Raw genomic sequence first — 21,921 nt, forward strand, 5'->3', positions numbered from 1 at the left:
AATAAGTCACGTATAAGTGATCTAAATTTGGAGTTACTGAACAAAGAACAGAGCCATAATTAACCACTAATACATGTTCCTTTAAAAAAGCTACAACTCCGATTCCAAAAAAGTTGGGTGCTGTATAAAATGTAAATAAAAACAGGATGCAATGATTTGCAAATCTTTTTAAACCTATATTCAGTTCAATACAATACAAAGACAAGATATTTAATTTGCAAACTGATAAACTTTATTGTTTTTGTAAATATACACTCATTCTGAATTTGATGCCTGCAACACATCCCAGAAAAGAAGCTACCCATGCCATGGGCACTAACATACCCCCATACCACCAAAGATGCTGGCTTTTGAACTTTGTGCTGGTAACAATCTAGATGGTCCTTTTCCTCTTTAGCCTAGAGGACACAATGTTCATGATTTTCAAAAACAATTCAAAGTGTGGCCTTGTCAGACCACAGCACACTTTTACACTTTGCACCATTCCATCTCAGATGAGCTCATGCCCAGAGAATTCGGCAACGTTTCTGGATGGTTTTGAAATATGGGCTTTAGCTTTACATTTGTAGATACAGCACCTAACTGTCTTTATCAACAGTGGTTTTCTGAAGTGTTCCTGAGCCCACGTGGTAATGTCCTTCATACAGTCGTGTCAGTTTTTAACACCATGCTGCCTGAGGGATCAAAGTTTATGGGCATCCAGTGTTGGTTTTTGGCCTAACCTTTTACATGTAGACATTTCTCTGGATTCTCTGACTTGTTTGATATTAAGGATTCTAGATGGTGAAATCCCTAAATTTCCTGCAGTGGTACATTTGAGAAACATAGTTCTTTAACTGTTGGACTATTTTCCCATGCACTTTTTACAAAGTGATGAATCTCGCCCCATCCATGCTTGTGAACGACTGAGTCTTTCAAGGATGTCCCTTTTATCTGTTACCAGTTAACTTGTTTGCCTGTGGAATGTTCCAGACAAGTGTTTACTGAACATTACACAAAATTTCCCAGTCATTTTTTGCCCCGTCCCAACTTTTTTTGGCACGTGTTACAGACATGAAATTCAGAATGAGTTTATATTTACAAAAAACAATACAGCTTATCAATTTGAACATTAAATGACTTCTCTTTGTATTGTATTCTATTGAATGTAGGTCAAAAAGGATTTGCAAATCATTGCCTTCTGTTTTGTTACAAAGCATTCCAACATTTTTTTTTTTGATTCGGGGTGGTATATAGCAAGTGCTTTTGAAACAATCTGACTTTCAGTTGTTTGTTCAGTTCTCTGTTCATTCGCTTCTTCCACGTAAGGGCAAGATATTGCTGCTGAGGCAAGCATATCCAGCGGAGAAATCAGACGGCTGGTCCACTCGTTCTCCATTTTCTCCATGCTGAGTACTCCGCCATTACTGCTCGGCTCAGGCAATTACTAAAACCCGGGACGGGACGGAACGGGACATCACCGGTTTTAGCAATAACCGTGGGGAGGTCATTGCCCGAGTGATAATATGTCCCATTCCATCCCACGTTTTAGCAGCAACCCTCGGCTCACACTCCGGGAGAACTGGTGCAACTGAACTTACTTTCCTTTTCTTGTAGTTTTATTCAATTGCATACATGTCAACCTATACGGAATGTCCGTATTTTATACGGATTTTATTCAATAAACGTAGTATATGTGCGTACAAATAAAGTTATACGGATTCTTTAAAAAACTTCAATATTTATTTTGAGCTATAATCAATTCCCACGATGATAAAAGAGCGCATAATATTCATTTACAAACGTACTGTACACCACAGAAAGCACAAACAGCCAGTAAAGAGTCTTATGAAATTGCGCGTTATCTTGTGGTAGCGAGACTTCGTTCCACTTTTGATCATGCGCACACCGCATTGCGAGAATCCCGCCAACCGGGAAGTAACATTTTGTCTGAAACGCGTATTTCCACCTGAGCGACTTTCAATAGCGACTGAAAAGATTCTGAATGGGCACTCTGGCAAGATCAGCACAGACACTTGCTGTGACATGCAGCCTAGTGAGTATTGGTGCAGAGTGCTAAAAAAAGCTGTCATGGAGTACAATTCAGAACATTAGAGTGACACTTTGTGTTTTTGTCGAACATTGGAGCTTTGTATTCATTCTGAAGGTTTATTGTTATTAATATTGAATAAAAAGTAACTTGGATATATCATTGTTAATTATAATTCAAATTTTAGGCAAATTATTTTAATTTGCATCTTATACGGATTTTATAAGGGAACTACGGATTTTGGAGGTTGGTTATACAGGTTTGATTGACCAAAGGTTGACATGTATGCAATTGTTGGTACTGCACCCTCTTTCAATACAGGCTTATAGCTAATGCTTCTCAACAGATCATAGGTTTCGTACGAGTCTTCAGTAAAATGTGCAGAGCAGAGGAGAGACCACTTCATAGGCACCTAATGTGCCCGTGAACTTCTTGCAAAACGCGTCCAAATCTTTGCAGTTTGAACATTCTTGGGCCATGAATGCAACATAAATCCACCTTCTGTTGTGTTGCTGCACCCGCCAGCAACACATCTACGTGGCATGGCGATAAATTAGCTCAAAATGGAGGATCGGAGTTGCAGTCAGCTCTGCGTTTTAGTATTGCAGAAATAGTGATGAGACTTCCTACTGTGACGTCACGGACGTCAAGGTCATTCACTCAGACCGCTACCTATATGAATCACTTTAATCATAAAAATTATGATATTAGATTTATTGTTAACGCTTAAAACTATTCCTATGCCATTCTTGAGGTCTCAAGGCATTTATAAACAAAAGTGAGGCCATGGTTCTGCGTATTTCCTTTAAGAATAAAACACATATTAACCACGAAATGTAACACCTCCACCAAGTTACCTTGATTGCAAACAGTACCAGAAGCAATTACCTGCACTTTTAGGAATGCTGAAACATTACTTACACATTTCCACCAAAGCGTATGTAAACTGTTAGCAGAACATGCCGAAAGCTCAGGAAGCTCTTCAACATTTGGCTCTCTTTTCAGCCATTCCCAGCTTCAAACACTGGTGTAAATGTGGGTATAATACTGTTAAATGTTTCCTACTTCAGAATAAAATAATACCCATGTGGTTCTTGAGATGTTGAGGATCAAAGGTCAAGCTAAAAGTGTTTTTGTGGTTATATTAACCCCTGATACAGATCAAGAATGGACACTGAAGAATCATACTACATAACTTAACATTAATATAAATAAACATATATAACTAAATTCCCCATGACATATACACTATATGGGCAAATGTAGTATGTGGACACCTGAGATCACAGCAATATGTGCTTGTTGACCATCCCATTCCAAAACCATGGCCTTTAATATGGAGTTGGTCCCCCTTTGTGGCTATAACAAAACCTCTTCTGGTAAGGTTTTGTATAAGATTTTAATGTGTGTCTATGGGAATTTCTGCTCATTCAGTTAAAAGAACATTTGTGAGGTCAGGCACTGATGTTGGAAGAGAAGGCCTGGCTCACATTCGATGTTCCAATTCATCCCAAAGGGGCTCCGTGGAGTTAAAGTCAGGGCTTTGTGCAGGCCATTGGAGTTCCTCCACACCAAAACCATCAAAGCATGCAATTATGGACCTCAGTTTGTACATTGTCATGCTGGAACAGGAAAGGGTCTTCCCAAAACTGGTGCCACATTTGGAAGCATACAACTGTCTAAAATATCTTTGTATGTTGTAGCACTAACATTACCCTTTACTGGAACTAAGAGGTCTAACTAAAACCCTGATAAACAGCCCTACATCATTATCCCACCTCCACCAAATCCAGATTCATCAATCAGACTGCCAGGTAATGAAGTGTGATTCATAATCCAGAGAACACACTTCCATCAGTCCTGAGCCCAGTCGTGTTGTGCTTTACACCACTCCGGGCAGCACTTGGCATTGTGTATGGTGATCTTAGGCTTGTGTGCAGCTGCTTAACCATGGAAACCCATTTCAAGAAGCTCCCAAAGCACAGTTCTAGTGCTGATGTTGCTTCCAGAGACAGAGCTCTATAGTGAGTGATGCAACGGAGGATACGATTTTTATATGCTACACACTTCAGTATTTAGCAGCCTAGCTCTGTGAGTTTGCGTGGTCTACCAATTCGTGGCTGAGCTGCTGTTGCTCCTCAGTGCTTCCATTTCACAATAATGGCACATTATTGTGAAATGTTATTTCAGACTGGGGCAACTGAACTAACATCCCAGTGGCTGAAACAACTGAACTCAATAATTAGTGGGGGTGTTCACATACTTTTGGCAATATACTGTATATTAAAAATGTGTATTTATAATTTTTTTTTTTAATCAGAAGGAACATGGCTACCCTGGCATTTCTCCAAAGGCTCCAGTATGAACAATTCAGCATATTTTACCATATCATCATTTTGGAATAATTTAGTGCAAAATTGCAGAGCATTATTTTATTTTACATGTTTATTTACTCCATGCATTTTCCCTGACTTGTACACCCATCTTGTTTCCTGTATTCTATTTAACTGCAGTGCAAGTTTACTTCTGGGATAACTGCGCTCTCTCTCTCTCTCTCTCTCTCTCTCTCTCTCTCTCTCTCTCTGTAGGTGTGGAGCTGTTATCAGTTGACAGCACCAAGGCCAGTTGCTGGTTGAACCATAAGCTCCGGCAGCATGAGGAGCAGTGGAAGGAGGACGACTGCACTTTCTGCCAGTGTGTGGATGGCGAGCCACACTGCACAGCCATGGTCTGCAAACAGAGCTGCCATAACCCTGTCAAGATCCCTGGAGAGTGCTGCCCTTTCTGTGAGGGTAGGAACACACACACTTTCACACTCACTCATTCTCACTCACTCACTACTGACACATAAAAAAATTGTGAACAGGCAAGTACTTGGGTCACTTCCATTTTAGACACACACACACACACACACACAAAATGTAATGTTAACACTCAGTCTAACCAAAATTCCCAAAATGCAAATACACTCTTTCTCACTTGCTGTACTGAGGAAAAATGTCTCAACACCTAATCATCAAGCTACTCAGAGGATGATAACTATTTAAACATTTAAATGACTGCTGGCTCATAACTGTTTGCATGACCACACACGGACCACAGCACTGAGGATATTTTTTTTTCTGTTTGGACAGAAAGTATTGATTCATTTTCTCTAACAGCAATTGTGTTCTCATTTGTGTCGTAATAACTAACATAGGACATGTATGGGGGATGCTCAACATAAACAGATGTAATAATTATGTATAATTGTTGATCAGGTGAAGCATTCTGTGATGAGATGTTTCTTGTATTTTTGAAGAAGTCTCCAGTGTCAGAGCTTTATAAAAGTCAGAGGTAAACCTGTTTCCTTAAAATGTTCCAACATGGGAAAATCTTTAGGACAGAGGGTTTTGTGGTTTCTTGGTAGCTTGACATTTTTTTGTACTGTATTAGTAACTTCAAAAGAGAGTTAAAAAATGGGAATGACTGTTTATAGCTGCTATAATGTAAGTGATATCAGAATGTTCCACAACATTAAATTAACTATTGTAACACTGTGGGCTTCCCTGCAGAAAGAGCTGTGGCCACCTACAAGGCCTTTTAAAGCAGGACGAACCTGGTCACCATGCAGTGGTCACACGTGCGCAATCAGGCGAGATGTGTGACATCTGCTCATGCCTCTTCGCATTCCTTGTGCCACGTGTGGACATTTTGTGCCTGTAGGAGTAGAACCACACTGCTCTGAGGTTTGTTTGAGGGAAAGAAAGAAAGACAGAAAGAAATGTATTTGAAAGACAGAAAGACAGAATATTTGAAAGAAAGAAAATAATATTTGAAATAAATTTATTTGAACGAAAGAGAGAAAAAAACAGAAAGACTATTTGAAAGAAGGAAAGAGAGACAAAGACAGAAAGAAACAAATAATGTATTTGAAAGACAGAATATTTGAAAGAAAGAAAGAAAGAAAGAAAGAAAGAAAGAAAGAAAGAAAGAAAGAAAGAAAGAAAGAAAGAAATGTATTTGAAAGACAGAATATCTGAAAGAAAAGGAAGGAAAGAAAGAAATGTATTAGAAAGAAATATATTTGAAAGACAAAGAAAAGAGACAAAGAAAGAAATAAATGTATTTGAAAGAAAAAGAGAGAATATTTGAAAGAAAGGAAAAAAATGTATGTGAAAGAAAAGAAAAGGAATATTTGAAAGAAAGAAACAAAATGATACATTTGAAAGAAAACAATGAAGGGGCCATTTACAAGAAAAATCTTGCAGTGTAAAGTTATATTTGGGAAACAGGGTTCTTTTAAGGAGGAAAAATATATTTAAAGAGAGTTATTTTCAGGAGAGAGAATATATATTTGAGGAGGAAAGTCTGAGGGAGACTTCCTCTGAGAAATAAAGCTTCCTCTCGCCCTTTCACATCCCGACCCAGGCACTTGGCTTCACCTGAGTGGATTAGTGATCAGAGTATCACAGCATCCATCCTGTTCTTGCTTTTGGTTCCCCTAAATACACACACACACACACTGATTATCTCATTAAAGTGGCACCTGTCAAGGGGTGGGGTATATTAGGCAGTAAATGAACAGTCATTTCTTGAAGTTGATGTGTTGAAAGCAGGAAAAATGGGCAAGCGTAAGGATCTGAGCGACTTTGACAAGGGCCAATTTGTGTTGACTAGATGACTGGGTCTGAGCATTTCCAAAATGGCACATCTTGTGGGGTGTTCCCAGTATGCAGTGGTTAGCACCTACCAAAAGTGGTCCAAGGAAGGACAACCAGTGAACTGGAAACAGGGTTATGGGTGATGAAGGCTCATTGATTTGTATGGTGCATGAAGCTAGCCCATCTGATCCAATCCCACAGAAGAGCTACTGTAGCACAAACTGCTGAAAAAGTTAATGCTGACACATTTCTATTTTAGCCAGCATTAACTTTTGCAGTAGTTTGTGCTACAGTAGCTCTTCTGTGGGATTGGAACATGTGGGCTAGCCTTTGTGCCCCATGCAAATCAATGAGCCTTCGATACCCATGATCCTGTCGCCGGTTCACTGGTTGTCCTTCCTTGGACCATTTTTGGTAGGTACTAACCACTGCATACCAGGAACACCCCACAAGACGTGCCATTTGTCACCTCCAGGGATCTAAATCTGTGTTTGGATTTCTGTAAAACTGCTTTGTGATAATGTCTATTGTTAAAAAGACTATACAAAAATAGAATTTATACAAATAGAATTTCAATTGAATTTGGTTGAACAATTGTGTGCTATCATTGATTTTAAAGAATGAAGAGAAGCAATCTTATCTGTCTATTTAAGAACCTGTTTTTAGAACATTACTAGCCCGTTCTTAACCACTGTACTATATTATTCTACTGTATTATTATTGGTGACCATTGGCTTTTGAGAGTCTGTGAAAGATTGAGAAAATTATTTGTAATGGAATAAAAATTGGAGAAGCTTTTCTTCTGTATGCAATATCCTATTGTCAGATTTCCAGACTTCCAGCTTAGAAAGTGTTAAGAACAGCTGGCATCAACTACGTTTGCTATAAACAGTTAATGCATTATAGGCATTCAAATAAGTCATGTTTTAATGTAGTTCATGATGTCTCTGTATAGCTCTGTTTAGGATAAGTGCATACAAGAGCAGTGTAATCATTTTAAGGTAACTGCATGTGTAATGTCTCACCTTTCTATAGCTTGTTAGTGATCCAGTGCCGCCAGCTTGCATATTTCTCTTCACAACTCATTAAAGCATGCCTGCAGGCATTCCTAAGACTGCAGAAGCTTTGCTTTGCTCTTTATAGGTCTAACCTTCCAAATGGAGCCCAACCTACTTTCTTTAACAGGAGAATATTGTTCTAAGTGAACATAATCAGTTACAGTTCTTTTTGGTTCTCTGCCTGCCAGCGTGGAGAGGCATTAGTGGGTTGCACACGTGCCATCACAGCAGTACTGCCCATGAAAACCACCCCTCAAGCTGAGGGTCTCATTTTGACATCGTGTAAATACCAACAGATGTGATGTCAGTGGTTTTGGGGGAGAGACGACTATAAAAATGTAAACTACTATGAGAGGCTGTTCATTCATCAAAGTTTCCAGATAACATGAATCGCTGAGATAATCGCATCTGTATTTATCTGTAATTACTAAAACCTGGATTGTGCTGTTGCCAGTGATGTTAGCCTTTACCCATGAATCTTATCACAGAATTGATGTTAGGAAAATTATTCACATTGAACTGAGCGTACGATAAGTGCTGCTGCCTGGAAATTACAAAATTGGCCATGTGAAACAGTGTGATCTTTGCGTTTACTGAGTTCATTTATATTGAGCTTCTCTACTAGCAATGCTGCTAAAAGTAGAAATTTGATTACTAATCTACATAGACAGTTTTACCAGATTAGAAACTCTAAGTTACCATCGAAGTTACATAATTCGTGACTCAGCTTGAGCCATGTCCCCAAGTTGCCCACTTTCAAGTTGATCTCTTCAATCTTTCTGATTATGACCCAATCTCCAACTCACCTTCTATCTTTTGAACAGATTTTGAATAAAGTTGTTGTCCAACTATTTTGTTCTTTTTATTTCAAATGGTAACAAAGAAATAATGTATTTCAGTCAGGTTCCTGGAAGCATGTAAATGTAGACTCAACACTGGCTAAAGTGGTCCGTGGCATACTGCTTGCCTCAGATTGTGAATGTTTTGGTACTGTTATACATGAGTGCAGGATTTGTACATGGATACAGGGAAAAGAATGCTGGAGATGGAGTTGCCAGGTAGAAGGAAAAGAGGGAGACCAAAAATAAGATTTATGGATGTGGTGAAGGAGGACATGAGGAGACAGTTGGTGTGGCAGAAAAAGATACAGAGGACACGAGGAGATGGAGGGACATTATCTGCTGTGGCGACCTCGAACGGGAACAGCCAAAAGAAGAAGAAAATACACGAGTGCAGCATTTGACACTTTGATTTTATCTTGGCCCTGTGATGACCTGGCGACTTGTCCAGGGTGTACCCCGCCTTTCGCCCGTAGTCAGCTGGGATAGGCTCCAGCTTGCCTGCGACCCTGTAGAAGGATAAAGCGGCTAGAGATAATGAGATGAGATGAGATGAGATTTTATCTTGAATTTCAACTCAAATGTCCATTACATTTTAAAATAATAATAGTACTGTACCTGAAAGTATGTGTGTGTTTAGTTTTAGTTAATCCCAATTCTTCAAGGGTAAGGAAGTTCATCAAATATTTTCATGTGCACTGTCTGAATGCAAAGATCCTTCTTCTCTCAAGTAGCCTCAGTTACTAATTGTTTTCTCATGTTCTTTCAGAGCCTTCGTATGAGACGGTGAGCCCATTACTGTGTCCCCCACTTGAAAACTGCTCTCTGTCAGGACATGACTGTCCTTTTGGCTTTCAGCAGGACCACAATGGCTGTTTACTTTGCCAGTGTCTTGGCAGTAAGTAAACTCCTGACCTCCCACACAACACCTAGGCTTTCTTTATCAAATTATACACTATATGGCCAAAAGTATGTGGACACCTGACCATTACATTCATATGAGGGTCTTCCCCAAACTGTTGCCACAAAGTTGGAAGCACACAATTATACAGGATGGCTTTGTATGCTACAGCATTAAGATTTCCTTTCACTGGAACTAAGGAGCCCAAACATCTTCCAGCATGACAGTGCCCCTGTGCATAAAGCAAGGTTTATGAAGATATGGTTTCCCAAGGTTTGAGTGAAAGAATTTGAGTGGCCTGCACAGATCCCTGACCTGAACACCCCAGGCCTCCTCATCCAACATCAGCACCTGACCTCACTAATGCTCTTATGGCTGAATGAGCTAATCCCCACAGCTGCACTCCAAGATCTACTGCAAAACCTTCCCAGAAGAGTGGTCATTATTATATCAGCAAAAGGAGACTAAATCTGGAATATGATGACCAAAAAGATTTATGATTTATGGTCTGGTGTCAACAAACCTTTGGCCATATAGTGTAGTTATATACAGGACACATCTACAGTAAATTATCTAATTTTCAGTAACCAATAACTTGGACAAATGAGTCCATAAATTTAGGAATGCAATTGTGTGCAGATAAAAGCATGGCTTATCTGAGATGTTCCCCCTACACGTTAGATATTGCCTGACAGCATAGAGAACATTGTTGATGGCCCACTTTCAAAAAGCACATGTTTCTGCAAGTACTGGTGGTATGTAATACAAGTAAACTCTGACTGTATGCACATAGTGCATATTCAAGACTTGTGTATATTCCTAAAGTTTAGAAGACTTTAATAGATAGTTCCTTTCAATTTTAGCCCACTGTCTTAGTTTGTGGGACCTACAGTTGTCATCCTGGATCATCTCAGTGCTATATCGTGTTCTGCTTATCCATAAAGTCTAACATCAACTGATCATACATTGGTTTTATGCTAATGTACTCTCATTTAACATACACTAAGGCACTGGTTTAAGTGGATATAATTTTTTTTAAGGGCAGCATGGTGGTGTAGTGGCTAGCACTGTCACCTCACAGCAAGAAGGTTCTGGGTTTGAGCCCAGTGGCCGACGGGCCTTTCTGTGTGGAGTTTGCATGTTCTCCCTGTGTCTGCGTGGGTTTCCTCCGGGTGCTCCGGTTTCCCCCACAGTCCAAAGACATGCAGGTTAGGTTAATTGGTGGCTCTAAATTGACCGTAGGTGTGAGTATGAGTGGTTGTTTGTCTCTGTCAGCCCTGTGATGACCTGGGGACTTGTCCAGGGTGTACCCCGCCTCTCGCCCATAGTCAGCTGGGATAGGCTCCAGCTTGCTTGCGACCCTGCACAGTATAAGCGGATAATGGATGGATGGATCATTATTTTTTTATCTGATTATCTGTGTAAACGTGTCAGCTTATCATATAAGCTTTGATTAAGTGCATCTCATTTGGCTGTTTCAGATGAATCTTGCCCCAAACTCTCAAGCTATTGCAACATGCAGTGTCCCATGGGATATGAGAAGGATGACTATGGTTGTGAAGTATGTGAATGCAGCACACCCTCTGAGTGTAGACCCCTGACCTGCAGAAAGACCTGCCCCTATGGCTATGTGTAAGTCTACTGATGCTTCAAATTGTTTCCTTGGACCAATCTTGATAATATTGTAATATATGCTGCTGTGGATGGTCCCACATGGATACCCTAAAGATTGCACAGTGATCTGTGCAATCAAGATTTACCCTTGCTTCAGTACATAATTTCATTTGGATACCATCAACTTGCACCTAAGAAGTCCAACTGTAACCTGAGGCTCATATTGAACATCCTTTCAACACACTAAATTCTGTATGACTTTATAGTATACATTTGCAGAAGAGTACTGATTTAGAATCACACTATCCAGTGCCAAGTTTCCCAAAAGGATCGTAACACAAAGATCATCATCATCATTAAATGGTAGAGCAAGCAGCACAATGAACACTGTCTGTCCTAGTTAAGATGCTCTTAGTGTTAAGAGGTTTTTGGGAAACCCACTCCAGAACAGGATGGGTACCCTTTTGAGTCTGGTTCCTTTCAAGGTTTCTTCAGTATGTTGTCTCATGGGTTTTTTGGGGTGGTGTTTTTTTTTTGCCTTGTCACTGCCACCTCTGGCTTGCTTGGCAGGGATCAAAATCTACATCTGTATTTCTGAAAAAGCTGCTTTGGGACAATGTCTGTTTTCATTGAATTACATTCATCTCGACATCTGGAAGCTCTAGTCTCTACTAACCACCAGTCCTCACCTCTGAGCCATTTCATGAAGCATCTGTGGTTCAAATCAACCAATACTTAGTATCACAACTTAGTATCTTGAATGAAAATCCTCTGGCTTTTCAACCATGGCTCTCATGGAGATGGGACTGATGGGATATTCACTGAGTGCCAATGACTGCCTCAAGGGAGGATACAAGCAGGAAGCACAGGCTTCATCCCACACTGAGATGTAGTTTTCTGGGAATCCCTTAATAAACCAGAGTACAGCTGTCTCTCCCCCTTATATGTTTATACTGGCCCATGAAGAGACAAGGGTCTACTTTGAATATGTTTGTTGTTTTGAGGTTTCCTACATTTGATGCTTCTGTGACCTCTCCAAAAATGACAAATGAGACCACAAGTACTTGGAAATGAATGACTGGTGGTAATTCTTTTGCCTAGCAATCCAGAAAATGAGCATTGGAAGGTCATTAAGGCTTCAATTGCCCGTTGCATGCTGATAGCAAATGAGAAATGGTCCACTGCTGGCTCACACTTGATGCTTCATTTAGCCCATGTACCACCACAAACCCCCAAATCCTAATCTAACTGCTACAGTAAAGCCACAACTCAGCCTTGATCAGACCATGTGTCAGAGCAAAGCTTACAGATGGGCACTTGTGAGTACTGCTTGCATTTGAATCATTTTTTTGGCCCAGGTTTCAAATGCCAAAAGTGTGGCTGCTTACCATTTGGGCCACTTTGGCCCAGAATACACTTTCAGTTGACTTAACAGGTATGTGCTTAACAGGTAACCCTTATATGCCTAAGCTCAGCTGAATTCAGCCCAGAATCTTCTGCTTTCTGGAAAGAAGAGCCTCAACAGCATGACTTTGATAGTATGGTCAAACTGAAAAATACAAGGCCTAGTGTGCATCACAGTGTACAGAGGGCAAGTTTTTTGAACTAAACATTTGGCACAGTGCAGCACCCCGGGGCACTAAACAATAGGGGACTTAAATCGTTTCCCCTTCTCAGTGGAACTAAAATATTATCTGATCTGACAGGCTGTAACAGGGCCATTGGAAGAGGCACGATGGAATTTGTCGAGCCAGCAATAGCCCCTAGTGAAATTCCACAGCCCGACATTAAACAAAGCCCGTTTTCGAAGGTCCCAGGACGAACTATCTCGGTGTTTGTACACCGCGAGTTTCCATTGTCCACTGATTTAATACACACATTACTGCTGTTTCAAAGTGAGCAAAAACACACTGCTACTGCACCAACTTGCATATGTACAAACAGGTGCTATCATGAAGGTGGAGCAGCGATAGAGAACAAAATTAGGCTAGACTCATGAAATTAAGGAATCACTGAGCATGTTTTGCTACAAATAGACGAGAAGGCGGATTTACTTTAACATACATAGCAATAAATGGCGAATGAGCGGAATGGAAGAAAGGAGTGACATATACGTGGAGACAGATTTGTCATGTTCATATATAAAATCATGTCAGACAAATATAAATGAATCTTATGGGTGTGTTTCTTTTACACAAATTTTACACAACAGGACAAACCTTTTCTTATCTGAAACTGTAAGAAATCAGTGAATTGGATAGTTAAGGGGACTGGGGAGACTATTCTTTGTTAGTGTTGGAATTGCATGTGCACCACATGGATCTTGCAAAATTTGGGGTGCTGCTTTTATCTGAATTCTTCAAAGAGAAGTAATATAGTAGGAAAGAAAGCAGAACCATATGCCCTGGTGTTTCAGCACTTGACCATCTGGCTTTGTGGTCTTTCCAGTGTACCTTTTATAATTAGCAGCTGGGCACAGACTTGTATGTCCGTGTACACAGATTGGTCAGAAGTTGTTGCTTCTTAAAGGAAAGAACAATAGGAACAGATGAAGTTATGAATGTTATATATATGAACTTTCATTATGTGAACAGAATTATATAACTGTACACTTGCTGTGAGGCTGGGCTCAGTGTATGGCTAGTTGGTTCATTGTTGGCTTGGTTTCTAAAAGTCCTAATATGCCTATCTGTTACATTCAATCACATGGGCTTGCTAGATAACACACCTGCTGGCAATTTGGGTGGGTTTTTAGCAGGCTGCAGCAAGCGAGATGTATGAAAAACTGGTGAGTGTTTGTGATGAAAGACAACCAAAGACTAAACATATAAGATAGGGATGTAATTCAAGAGTATATCTCAGGCATGTTTGGATTTTGTTAGTTACTTCTGCCAACTTTGTTGGAGGAGGTTATGTTTTTGTCTCCGTTGGTTTGTCTATTCCCAATATAACTTAAAAAGTAGTGAATGGATTTTGATGAAATTTTGAGGAAAGGTGAGCCATGGGCCAAGGAACAATTGATTTAGATGTTGATCCAAATCTGGATCTGTATGTGGATCCAAGATTTTTTTTTTTTTTTTTGTCTGCTCCCAATGTAACTCAAAAAGTAGTGAACGATTTTTAATGAAATTGAGGAAAGGTTTCAAAAAAGGTCTCAAAACTTTGATGAAATTTTGAGGAAAGGAAGAGTTGATAAGATCTTGGTGCAAATCCGAATATGTGGCTTGGCAGAGGTATGCACTCTACTGAGTGCCCTCCTAGTAGTTTTTTTTTTTTTTTAATATCGAACACTACTGTTATGTACAGTGACCAAGAGAGTCCACAACATGTCAAAACTAAGACAATATTCCAGTACAACACTCACGCTACTGAGCAGTGAGGCAATGGGGATGCAACAATTGTTGATGAAAATCACGATTTTATTCCCCCCCCCAAAAAAAAAATGCAAAAAAAAAACCCCTTACAAACCAAGGAATTAATAACTAGGCCTATAAAAGAGGTCAACAACATAAAACTGCAAACATTATATTGTTCATTATGTTGTTATAATGCAAACAACAAAACACGATGTAAACTGAACAAAGTGATCCTCCACAATGCCACCTAAGGGGACATATATATAGGCACAGTGGTGTAGTGGTTAGCGCTGTCACCTCACAGCAAGAAGGTTCTGGGTTCGAGCCCCATGGCCGGCGAGGGCCTTTCTGTGCGGAGTTTGCATGTTCTCCCCGTGTCCGTGTAGGTTTCCTTGGGGTGGTCCGGTTTCCCCCACAGTCCGAAGACATGCAGGCTAGGTTAACTGGTGACTCTAAATTGACCGTGAGTGTGAATGGTTGTCTGTGTCCATGTGTCAGCCCTGTGATGACCTGGCGACTTGTCCAGGGTGTACCCCGCCTTTCGCCCGTAGTCAGCTGGGATAGGCTCCAACTTGCCTGCGACCCTGTAGAACAGGATAAAGTGGCTAGAGATAATGAGAATATATATATATATATATATATATATATATATACAGTGGGGCAAAAAAGTATTTAGTCAGCCACCAATTGTGCAAGTTCTCCCACTTAAAAAGATGAGAGAGGCCTGTAATTTTCATCATAGGTACACTTCAACTATGAGAGACAGAATGGGGGGAAAGAATCCAGGAAATCACATTGTAGGATTTTTAATGAATTAATTGGTAAACTCCTCGGTAAAATAAGTATTTGGTCACCTACAAACAAGCAAGATTTCTGGCTCTCACAGACCTGTAACAACTTCTTTAAGAGGCTCCTCTGTCCTCCACTCGTTACCTGTATTAATGGCACCTGTTTGAAGTCATTATCAGTATAAAAGACACCTGTCCACAACCTCAAACAGTCACACTCCAAACTCCACTATGGCCAAGACCAAAGAGCTGTCAAAGGACACCAGAAACAAAATTATAGACCTGCACCAGGCTGGGAAGACTGAATCTGCAATAGGCAAGCAGCTGGGTGTGAAGAAATAAACTGTGGGAGCAATTATTAGAAAATGGAAGACATACAAGACCACTGATAATCTCCCTCGATCTGGGGCTCCACGCAAGATCTCACCCTGTGGAGTCAAAATGATCACAAGAACGGTGAGCAAAAATCCCAGAACCACACAGGGGGACCTAGTGAATGACCTGCAGAGAGCTGGGACCAAAGTAACAAAGGCTACCATCAGTAACACACTACGCCGCCAGGGACTCGAATCCTGCAGTGCCAGATGTGTCCCCCTGCTTAAGCCAGTACGTGTCCAGGCCCGTCTGAAGTTTGCTAGAGAGCATTTGGATGATCCAGAAGAGGATTGGGAGAATGTCATATGGTCAGATGAAACCAAAATAGAACTTTTTTGTAAAAACTCAACTTGTCATTTTTGGAGGAGAAAGAATGCTGAGTTGCATCCAAAGAACACCATACCTACTGTGAAGCATGGGGGTGGAAACATCATGCTTTGGGGCTGTTTTTCTGCAAAGGGACCAGGACGACTTATCTGTGTAAAGGAAAGAATGAATGGGGCCATGTATTGTGAGATTTTGAGTGAAAACCTCCTTCCATCAGCAAGGGCATTGAAGATGAAATGTGGCTGGGTCTTTCAGCATGACAATGATCCCAAACACACCACCCGGGCAACGAAGGAGTGGCTTCGTAAGAAGCATTTCAAGGTCCTGGAGTGGCCTAGCCAGTCTCCAGATCTCAACACCATAGAAAATCTTTGGAGGGAGTTGAAAGTCCGTGTTGCCCAGCGACAGCCCCAAAACATCACTGCTCTAGAGGAGATCTGCATGGAGGAATGGGCCAAAATACCAGCAACAGTGTGTGAAAACCTTGTGAAGACTTACAGAAAACGTTTGACCTCTGTCATTGCCAACAAAGGGTATATAACAAAGTATTGAGATGAACTTTTGTTATTGACCAAATACTTATTTTACACCATAATTTGCAAATAAATTCTTTAAAAATCAGACAATGTGATTTTCTGGATTTTTTTTTCTCATTCTGTCTCTCATAGTTGAAGTGTACCTATGATGAAAATTACAGGCCTCTCTCATCTTTTTAAGTGGGAGAACTTGCACAATTGGTGGCTGACTAAATACTTTTTTGCCCCACTGTATATATATATACTGATTTGACCAAGCCACATAACACACAAGATGGACACCAAATACAACTAAACACAAAGCAAACCCACTCAGGATCTACAAATCCTCATCCCTGAGCCACACCCCTTTACTCTACAAGGAAGGGACCTCCACCCAAAAATCAAGGTCACTCAAAGACAAGAAACAAATGATTAATATCACACAAAAATGCTTGTGTAACCCAACAGTGTTAAAATGTGTGCACTCCATATAAAACAATGTAAGGTTAATGCAAATAAATTGTAAATCAAACAAACTGTAATGGGGCGGCACGGTGGTGTAGTGGTTAGCGCTGTCGCCTCACAGCAAGAAGGTCAGGGTTCGAGCCCCGTGGCCAGCGAGGGCCTTTCTGTGCGGAGTTTGCATGTTCTCCCCGTGTCCGCGTGGGTTTCCTCCAGGTGCTCCGGTTTCCCCCACAGTCCAAAGACATGCAGGTTAGGTTAACTGGTGACTCTAAATTGACCGTAGGTGTGAATGTGAGTGTGAATGGTTGTCTGTGTCTCTGTGTCAGCCCTGTGATGACCTGGCGACTTGTCCAGGGTGTACCCCGCCTTTCACCCGTAGTCAGCTGGGATAGGCTCCAGCTTGCCTGCGACCCTGTAGAACAGGATAAAGCGGCTAGAGATAATGAGATGAGATGAGACAAACTGTAATGTTAATTATTTGGGGTGGTAGTGTGGTTGACTGCAAATGAAATTAACCTGTGCAGCTAGCAAACTTATGAGGTGAGAGAGCGTGAAATGGTGTAATATTACCATATGTTGCTGTGGCTATCACACAGACAATTTAGTGATTCACTGGCTTTTTTGTTGCTGGTCAGCACAGCTGAGTAACTTTATTGACAACTGAACTCTTAAGATAGCTATATTGCGTACTGCATTGATACTGAGACAGTATTTTTTCAGTTGTAACATAGACTCAGGGGTGGTATCGTGAACAGTCTGTCAGTAAGTTTTCCAAGCAGAAACCTCTCTTTATGTTGTGAATACTTCCGTTGTGTTGTGGATATTTGCAGTGCATTTCTGGTTTTGAATTTGCAGTAGACACATTATCAAATCAAATTGTTGCATGTACTGCAGGCTGGATTCATTTGTGTTCTCCGTTTGCAGGCATTTTTTCAAATTGCAAGCTGTTTCTTGATGCAACTATGTGTCTTCTGTATTTGTGAGTTTGTCTTAACTTGGCCACCGTAAATTATGCCCCCAGAAACACTGGCAAACACCGGGGGGAACCATGAGAGGTCGAAATGCTAGCAGTGTCAGCTCTGTGAATTTTGGCTCTGACAGAAGTTCCTCAGTCTCAGTTACATCGTTCAAGTTCATAATCATAAAACTAGAGATGTGCGCACGCATGTATTTTTGTATCTGTCTACAGTATTTTCTAATGAATTTCCTTGGTTCTAATTCCCAAAATATAAACAAACTAGAAGTGTAATTTAAACCATCTTCACCCTGACTAGGCAGTTAAATGAATGAACGCTGTATGTTCATGTTAATGGATGTGGTCTTTCTTTGTCCTGCTTTGTTTATTTTGACTGCATGAAAGAAAAAAAAAAGCTCACCTTGCATGACTTTTTTTTTTTTTTTTTTTGCATCCCACGGGACCCTCTCGTCTCAACCAGATGCCCCATGAACCTTTGTGGCAAGAAGCAACCCAGAATAGTGTGTCTCCTATTCGTATCTGTGTTTATATCTGTTTAGAAAACATCATCTATTTATTCCAAACAACAAAAAGAAATTCAGTGTATTTACAACCCCAATTCCAAAAAAGTTGGGACAAAGTACAAATTGTAAATAAAAACGGAATGCAATGATGTGGAAGTTTCAAAATTCCATATTTTATTCAGAATAGAACATAGATGACATATCAAATGTTTAAACTGAGAAAATGTATCATTTAAAGAGAAAAATTAGGTGATTTTAAATTTCATGACAACACCACATCTCAAAAAAGTTGGGACAAGGCCATGTTTACCACTGTGAGACATCCCCTTTTCTCTTTACAACAGTCTGTAAACGTCTGGGGACTGAGGAGACAAGTTGCTCAAGTTTAGGGATAGGAATGTTAACCCATTCTTGTCTAATGTAGGATTCTAGTTGCTCAAATGTCTTAGGTCTTTTTTGTCGTATCTTCCGTTTTATGATGCGCCAAATGTTTTCTATGGGTGAAAGATCTGGACTGCAGGCTGGCCAGTTCAGTACCCGGACCCTTCTTCTACACAGCCATGATGCTGTAATTGATGCAGTATGTGGTTTGGTATTGTCATGTTGGAAAATGCAAGGTCTTCCCTGAAAGAGACGTCGTCTGGATGGGAGCATATATTGCTCTAGAACCTGGATATACCTTTCAGCATTGATGGTGTCTTTCCAGATGTGTAAGCTGCCCATGCCACACACACTAATGCAACCCCATACCATCAGAGATGCAGGCTTCTGAACTGAGCGCTGATAACAACTTGGGTCGTCCTTCTCCTCTTTAGTCCCAATGACACGGCGTCCCTGATTTCCATAAAGAACTTCAAATTTTGATTCGTCTGACTACAGAACAGTTTTCCACTTTGCCACAGTCCATTTTAAATGAGCCTTGGCCCAGAGAAGACGTCTGCGCTTCTGGATCATGTTTAGATACGGCTTCTTCTTTGAACTATAGAGTTTTAGCTGGCAACGGTGGATGGCACGGTGAATTGTGTTCACAGATAATGTTCTCTGGAAATATTCCTGAGCCCATTTTATGATTTCCAATACAGAAGCATGCCTGTATGTGATGCAGTGCCGTCTAAGGGCCCGAAGATCACGGGCACCCAGTATGGTTTTCTGGCCTTGACCCTTACGCACAGAGATTCTTCCAGATTCTCTGAATCTTTTGATGATATTATGCACTGTAGATGATATGTTCAAACTCTTTGCAATTTTACACTGTCGAACTCCTTTCTGATATTGCTCCACTATTTGTCGGCGCAGAATTAGGGGGATTGGTGATCCTCTTCTCATCTTTACTTCTGAGAGCCGCTGCCACTCCAAGATGCTCTTTTTATACCCAGTCATGTTAATGACCTATTGCCAATTGACCTAATGAGTTGCAATTTGGTCCTCCAGCTGTTCCTTTTTTGTACCTTTTTAACTTTTCCAGCCTCTTATTGCCCCTGTCCCAACTTTTTTGACATGTGTTGCTGTCATGAAATTTCAATTGAGCCAATATTTGGCATGAAATTTCAAAATGTCTCACTTTCAACATTTGATATGTTGTCTATGTTCTATTGTGAATACAATATCAGTTTTTCAGATTTGTAAATTATTGCATTCCGTTTTTATTTACAATTTGTACTTTGTCCCAACTTTTTTGGAATTGGGGTTGTATGTTAAGCAAGGCTCACTTGTCTCAATGTCTCATGTATATTTAGTTTATAAGTCTTTTATTTATGAAAACCAGGCAGACTGGTGTCTAATGTGAGTTTCCTATGAGAACAGTGTGACTGTATTTCTGCAGGAGAAATAAACATGGCTGTGAGATGTGTCGCTGCATTAAGTGTCCCCCCTTCACATGTGACAAGCAGTGCAGTGATGGCTATAAGCAGAGCAGAAAAGGCTGCAACATTTGCCTCTGCAAAGGTTAGTGATTGGTCAAAGCTTCAAGTTACTAATCTATTTATAAGGTGTTATTAGGTATTATTAGGACTTGTTGAAGGAATACTTGATATCAAGCATAGCGAAAAGTAAGGAAAGCTCCCTGATGCTTATCATTATATGCAGATAAATTTGAATGAAATATTTTGGCAGGTTTTTTGAGTGAAGCCTTAAATTATATTACATCAGAAATGAATGTAGATAACTTTCTGGAGCCTCTCCGATACTGACCTATTTATCAGTTTTAATGCATGATCCTCAATATGAATTTAAGTAAATGAAATGGGCATTATAAGAAATATATATAACATTCATTTTCTTTATCAGTATGGGAACTTGAGTGTGTGTTACAGCACATGGCTGCTTTCTGGCTTTTGCTGATGGCCATAATGCAGCAATACTCCTTTCCAGGTATTATGTAAGCAGGTGCAACAAGTTGTGCGATGTGTAATAGGTTTGCATAGCAGTGATAGATATAATATAGAGAGAACAGTATTTTTTTTAAAGTACACTTAGAAGTTGAAATCACATCCTTCCAGTTCCTCTATTAGAAACAGAGGTCTGTACTGAAACGATGACTGAGTCTTTTCAGCCAACACCATTAAAGTGTCTTATTTAAGTGGGTTTTTTTTTGTTTTGTTGTTTTTTTAAGCATTTATTTTAACTAAATGGCTGAATGAGAACAGCTCAGAGTTCATGACACTTTAATAGCACATTAAAGCATCACTGCCATTTTGAGATTGATTGTTTGTTATTTATTCTTATTAATTGAATGAATGAATGCTTTAGTTCAGGATATATATTATTGCCAATGCTTTCTTTTAAATGTAGACCTGTAGAATAAAGTGCGACTATTTTGAAATATCTGGATCATGTCCCTGTCCTTTCTTCCTGTTAATAAATAAATGACTATTTTAGGACAGGCGGCACGGTGGTGTAGTGGTTAGCGCTGTCGCCTCACAGCAAGAAGGTCCGGGGTTCGAGCCCCGTGGCCGGCGAGGGCCTTTCTGTGCGGAGTTTGCATGTTCTCCCCGTGTCCGCGTGGGTTTCCTCCGGGTGCTCCGGTTTCCCCCACAGTCCAAAGACATGCAGGTTAGGTTAACTGGTGACTCTAAATTGACCGTAGGTGTGAATGTGAGTGTGAATGGTTGTCTGTGTCTATGTGTCAGCCCTGTGATGACCTGGCGACTTGTCCAGGGTGTACCCCGCCTTTCGCCCGTAGTCAGCTGGGATAGGCTCCAGCTTGCCTGCGACCCTGTAGAAGGATAAAGCGGCTAGAGATAATGAATGAATGAATGAATGAATATTTTAGGACATGAAAAACAAACAAACACACACACATCCAGGCTTGGGACTTGGTTTACATGCCACTGGTGTGCAATTAAATGTACTCCAAGTATGCATTCTTTCAGTTGAAGTAAAACTGTAGAACATATTTTGGGTCAAAATTAAAATGTTTGCAAAAACACAGTGAATTCATTTGAATTTCTCGGTGGTAACAAAACAAGAATTAAGTGTTCTTGTAAGTAACACAGCTAAAAAAAAAAAAGCCTCCAATCCTCTTAAAATG

General features: G+C 40.3%; 1 protein-coding gene across 3 annotated transcripts in view; it reads left to right on the forward strand.

Moving 5' to 3' along the window:
• LOC132894298 (cysteine-rich motor neuron 1 protein-like) overlaps nucleotides 1–21,921 on the forward strand; it is a 96,226-nt gene that overhangs the window by 59,495 nt on the left and 14,810 nt on the right. For all 3 annotated transcript variants that reach the window (XM_060933942.1, XM_060933943.1, XM_060933944.1), the window contains 4 exons: nucleotides 4,618–4,821; nucleotides 9,339–9,467; nucleotides 10,952–11,102; nucleotides 20,215–20,336. In XM_060933942.1, the coding sequence (XP_060789925.1) occupies nucleotides 4,618–4,821; nucleotides 9,339–9,467; nucleotides 10,952–11,102; nucleotides 20,215–20,336 (606 nt within the window). The remainder of the gene's footprint in view (nucleotides 1–4,617; nucleotides 4,822–9,338; nucleotides 9,468–10,951; nucleotides 11,103–20,214; nucleotides 20,337–21,921) is intronic.

The sequence above is a fragment of the Neoarius graeffei genome, chromosome 11, assembly GCF_027579695.1.
Source record: "Neoarius graeffei isolate fNeoGra1 chromosome 11, fNeoGra1.pri, whole genome shotgun sequence".
In the NCBI taxonomy this organism is placed as follows: Eukaryota; Metazoa; Chordata; class Actinopteri; order Siluriformes; family Ariidae; genus Neoarius; species Neoarius graeffei.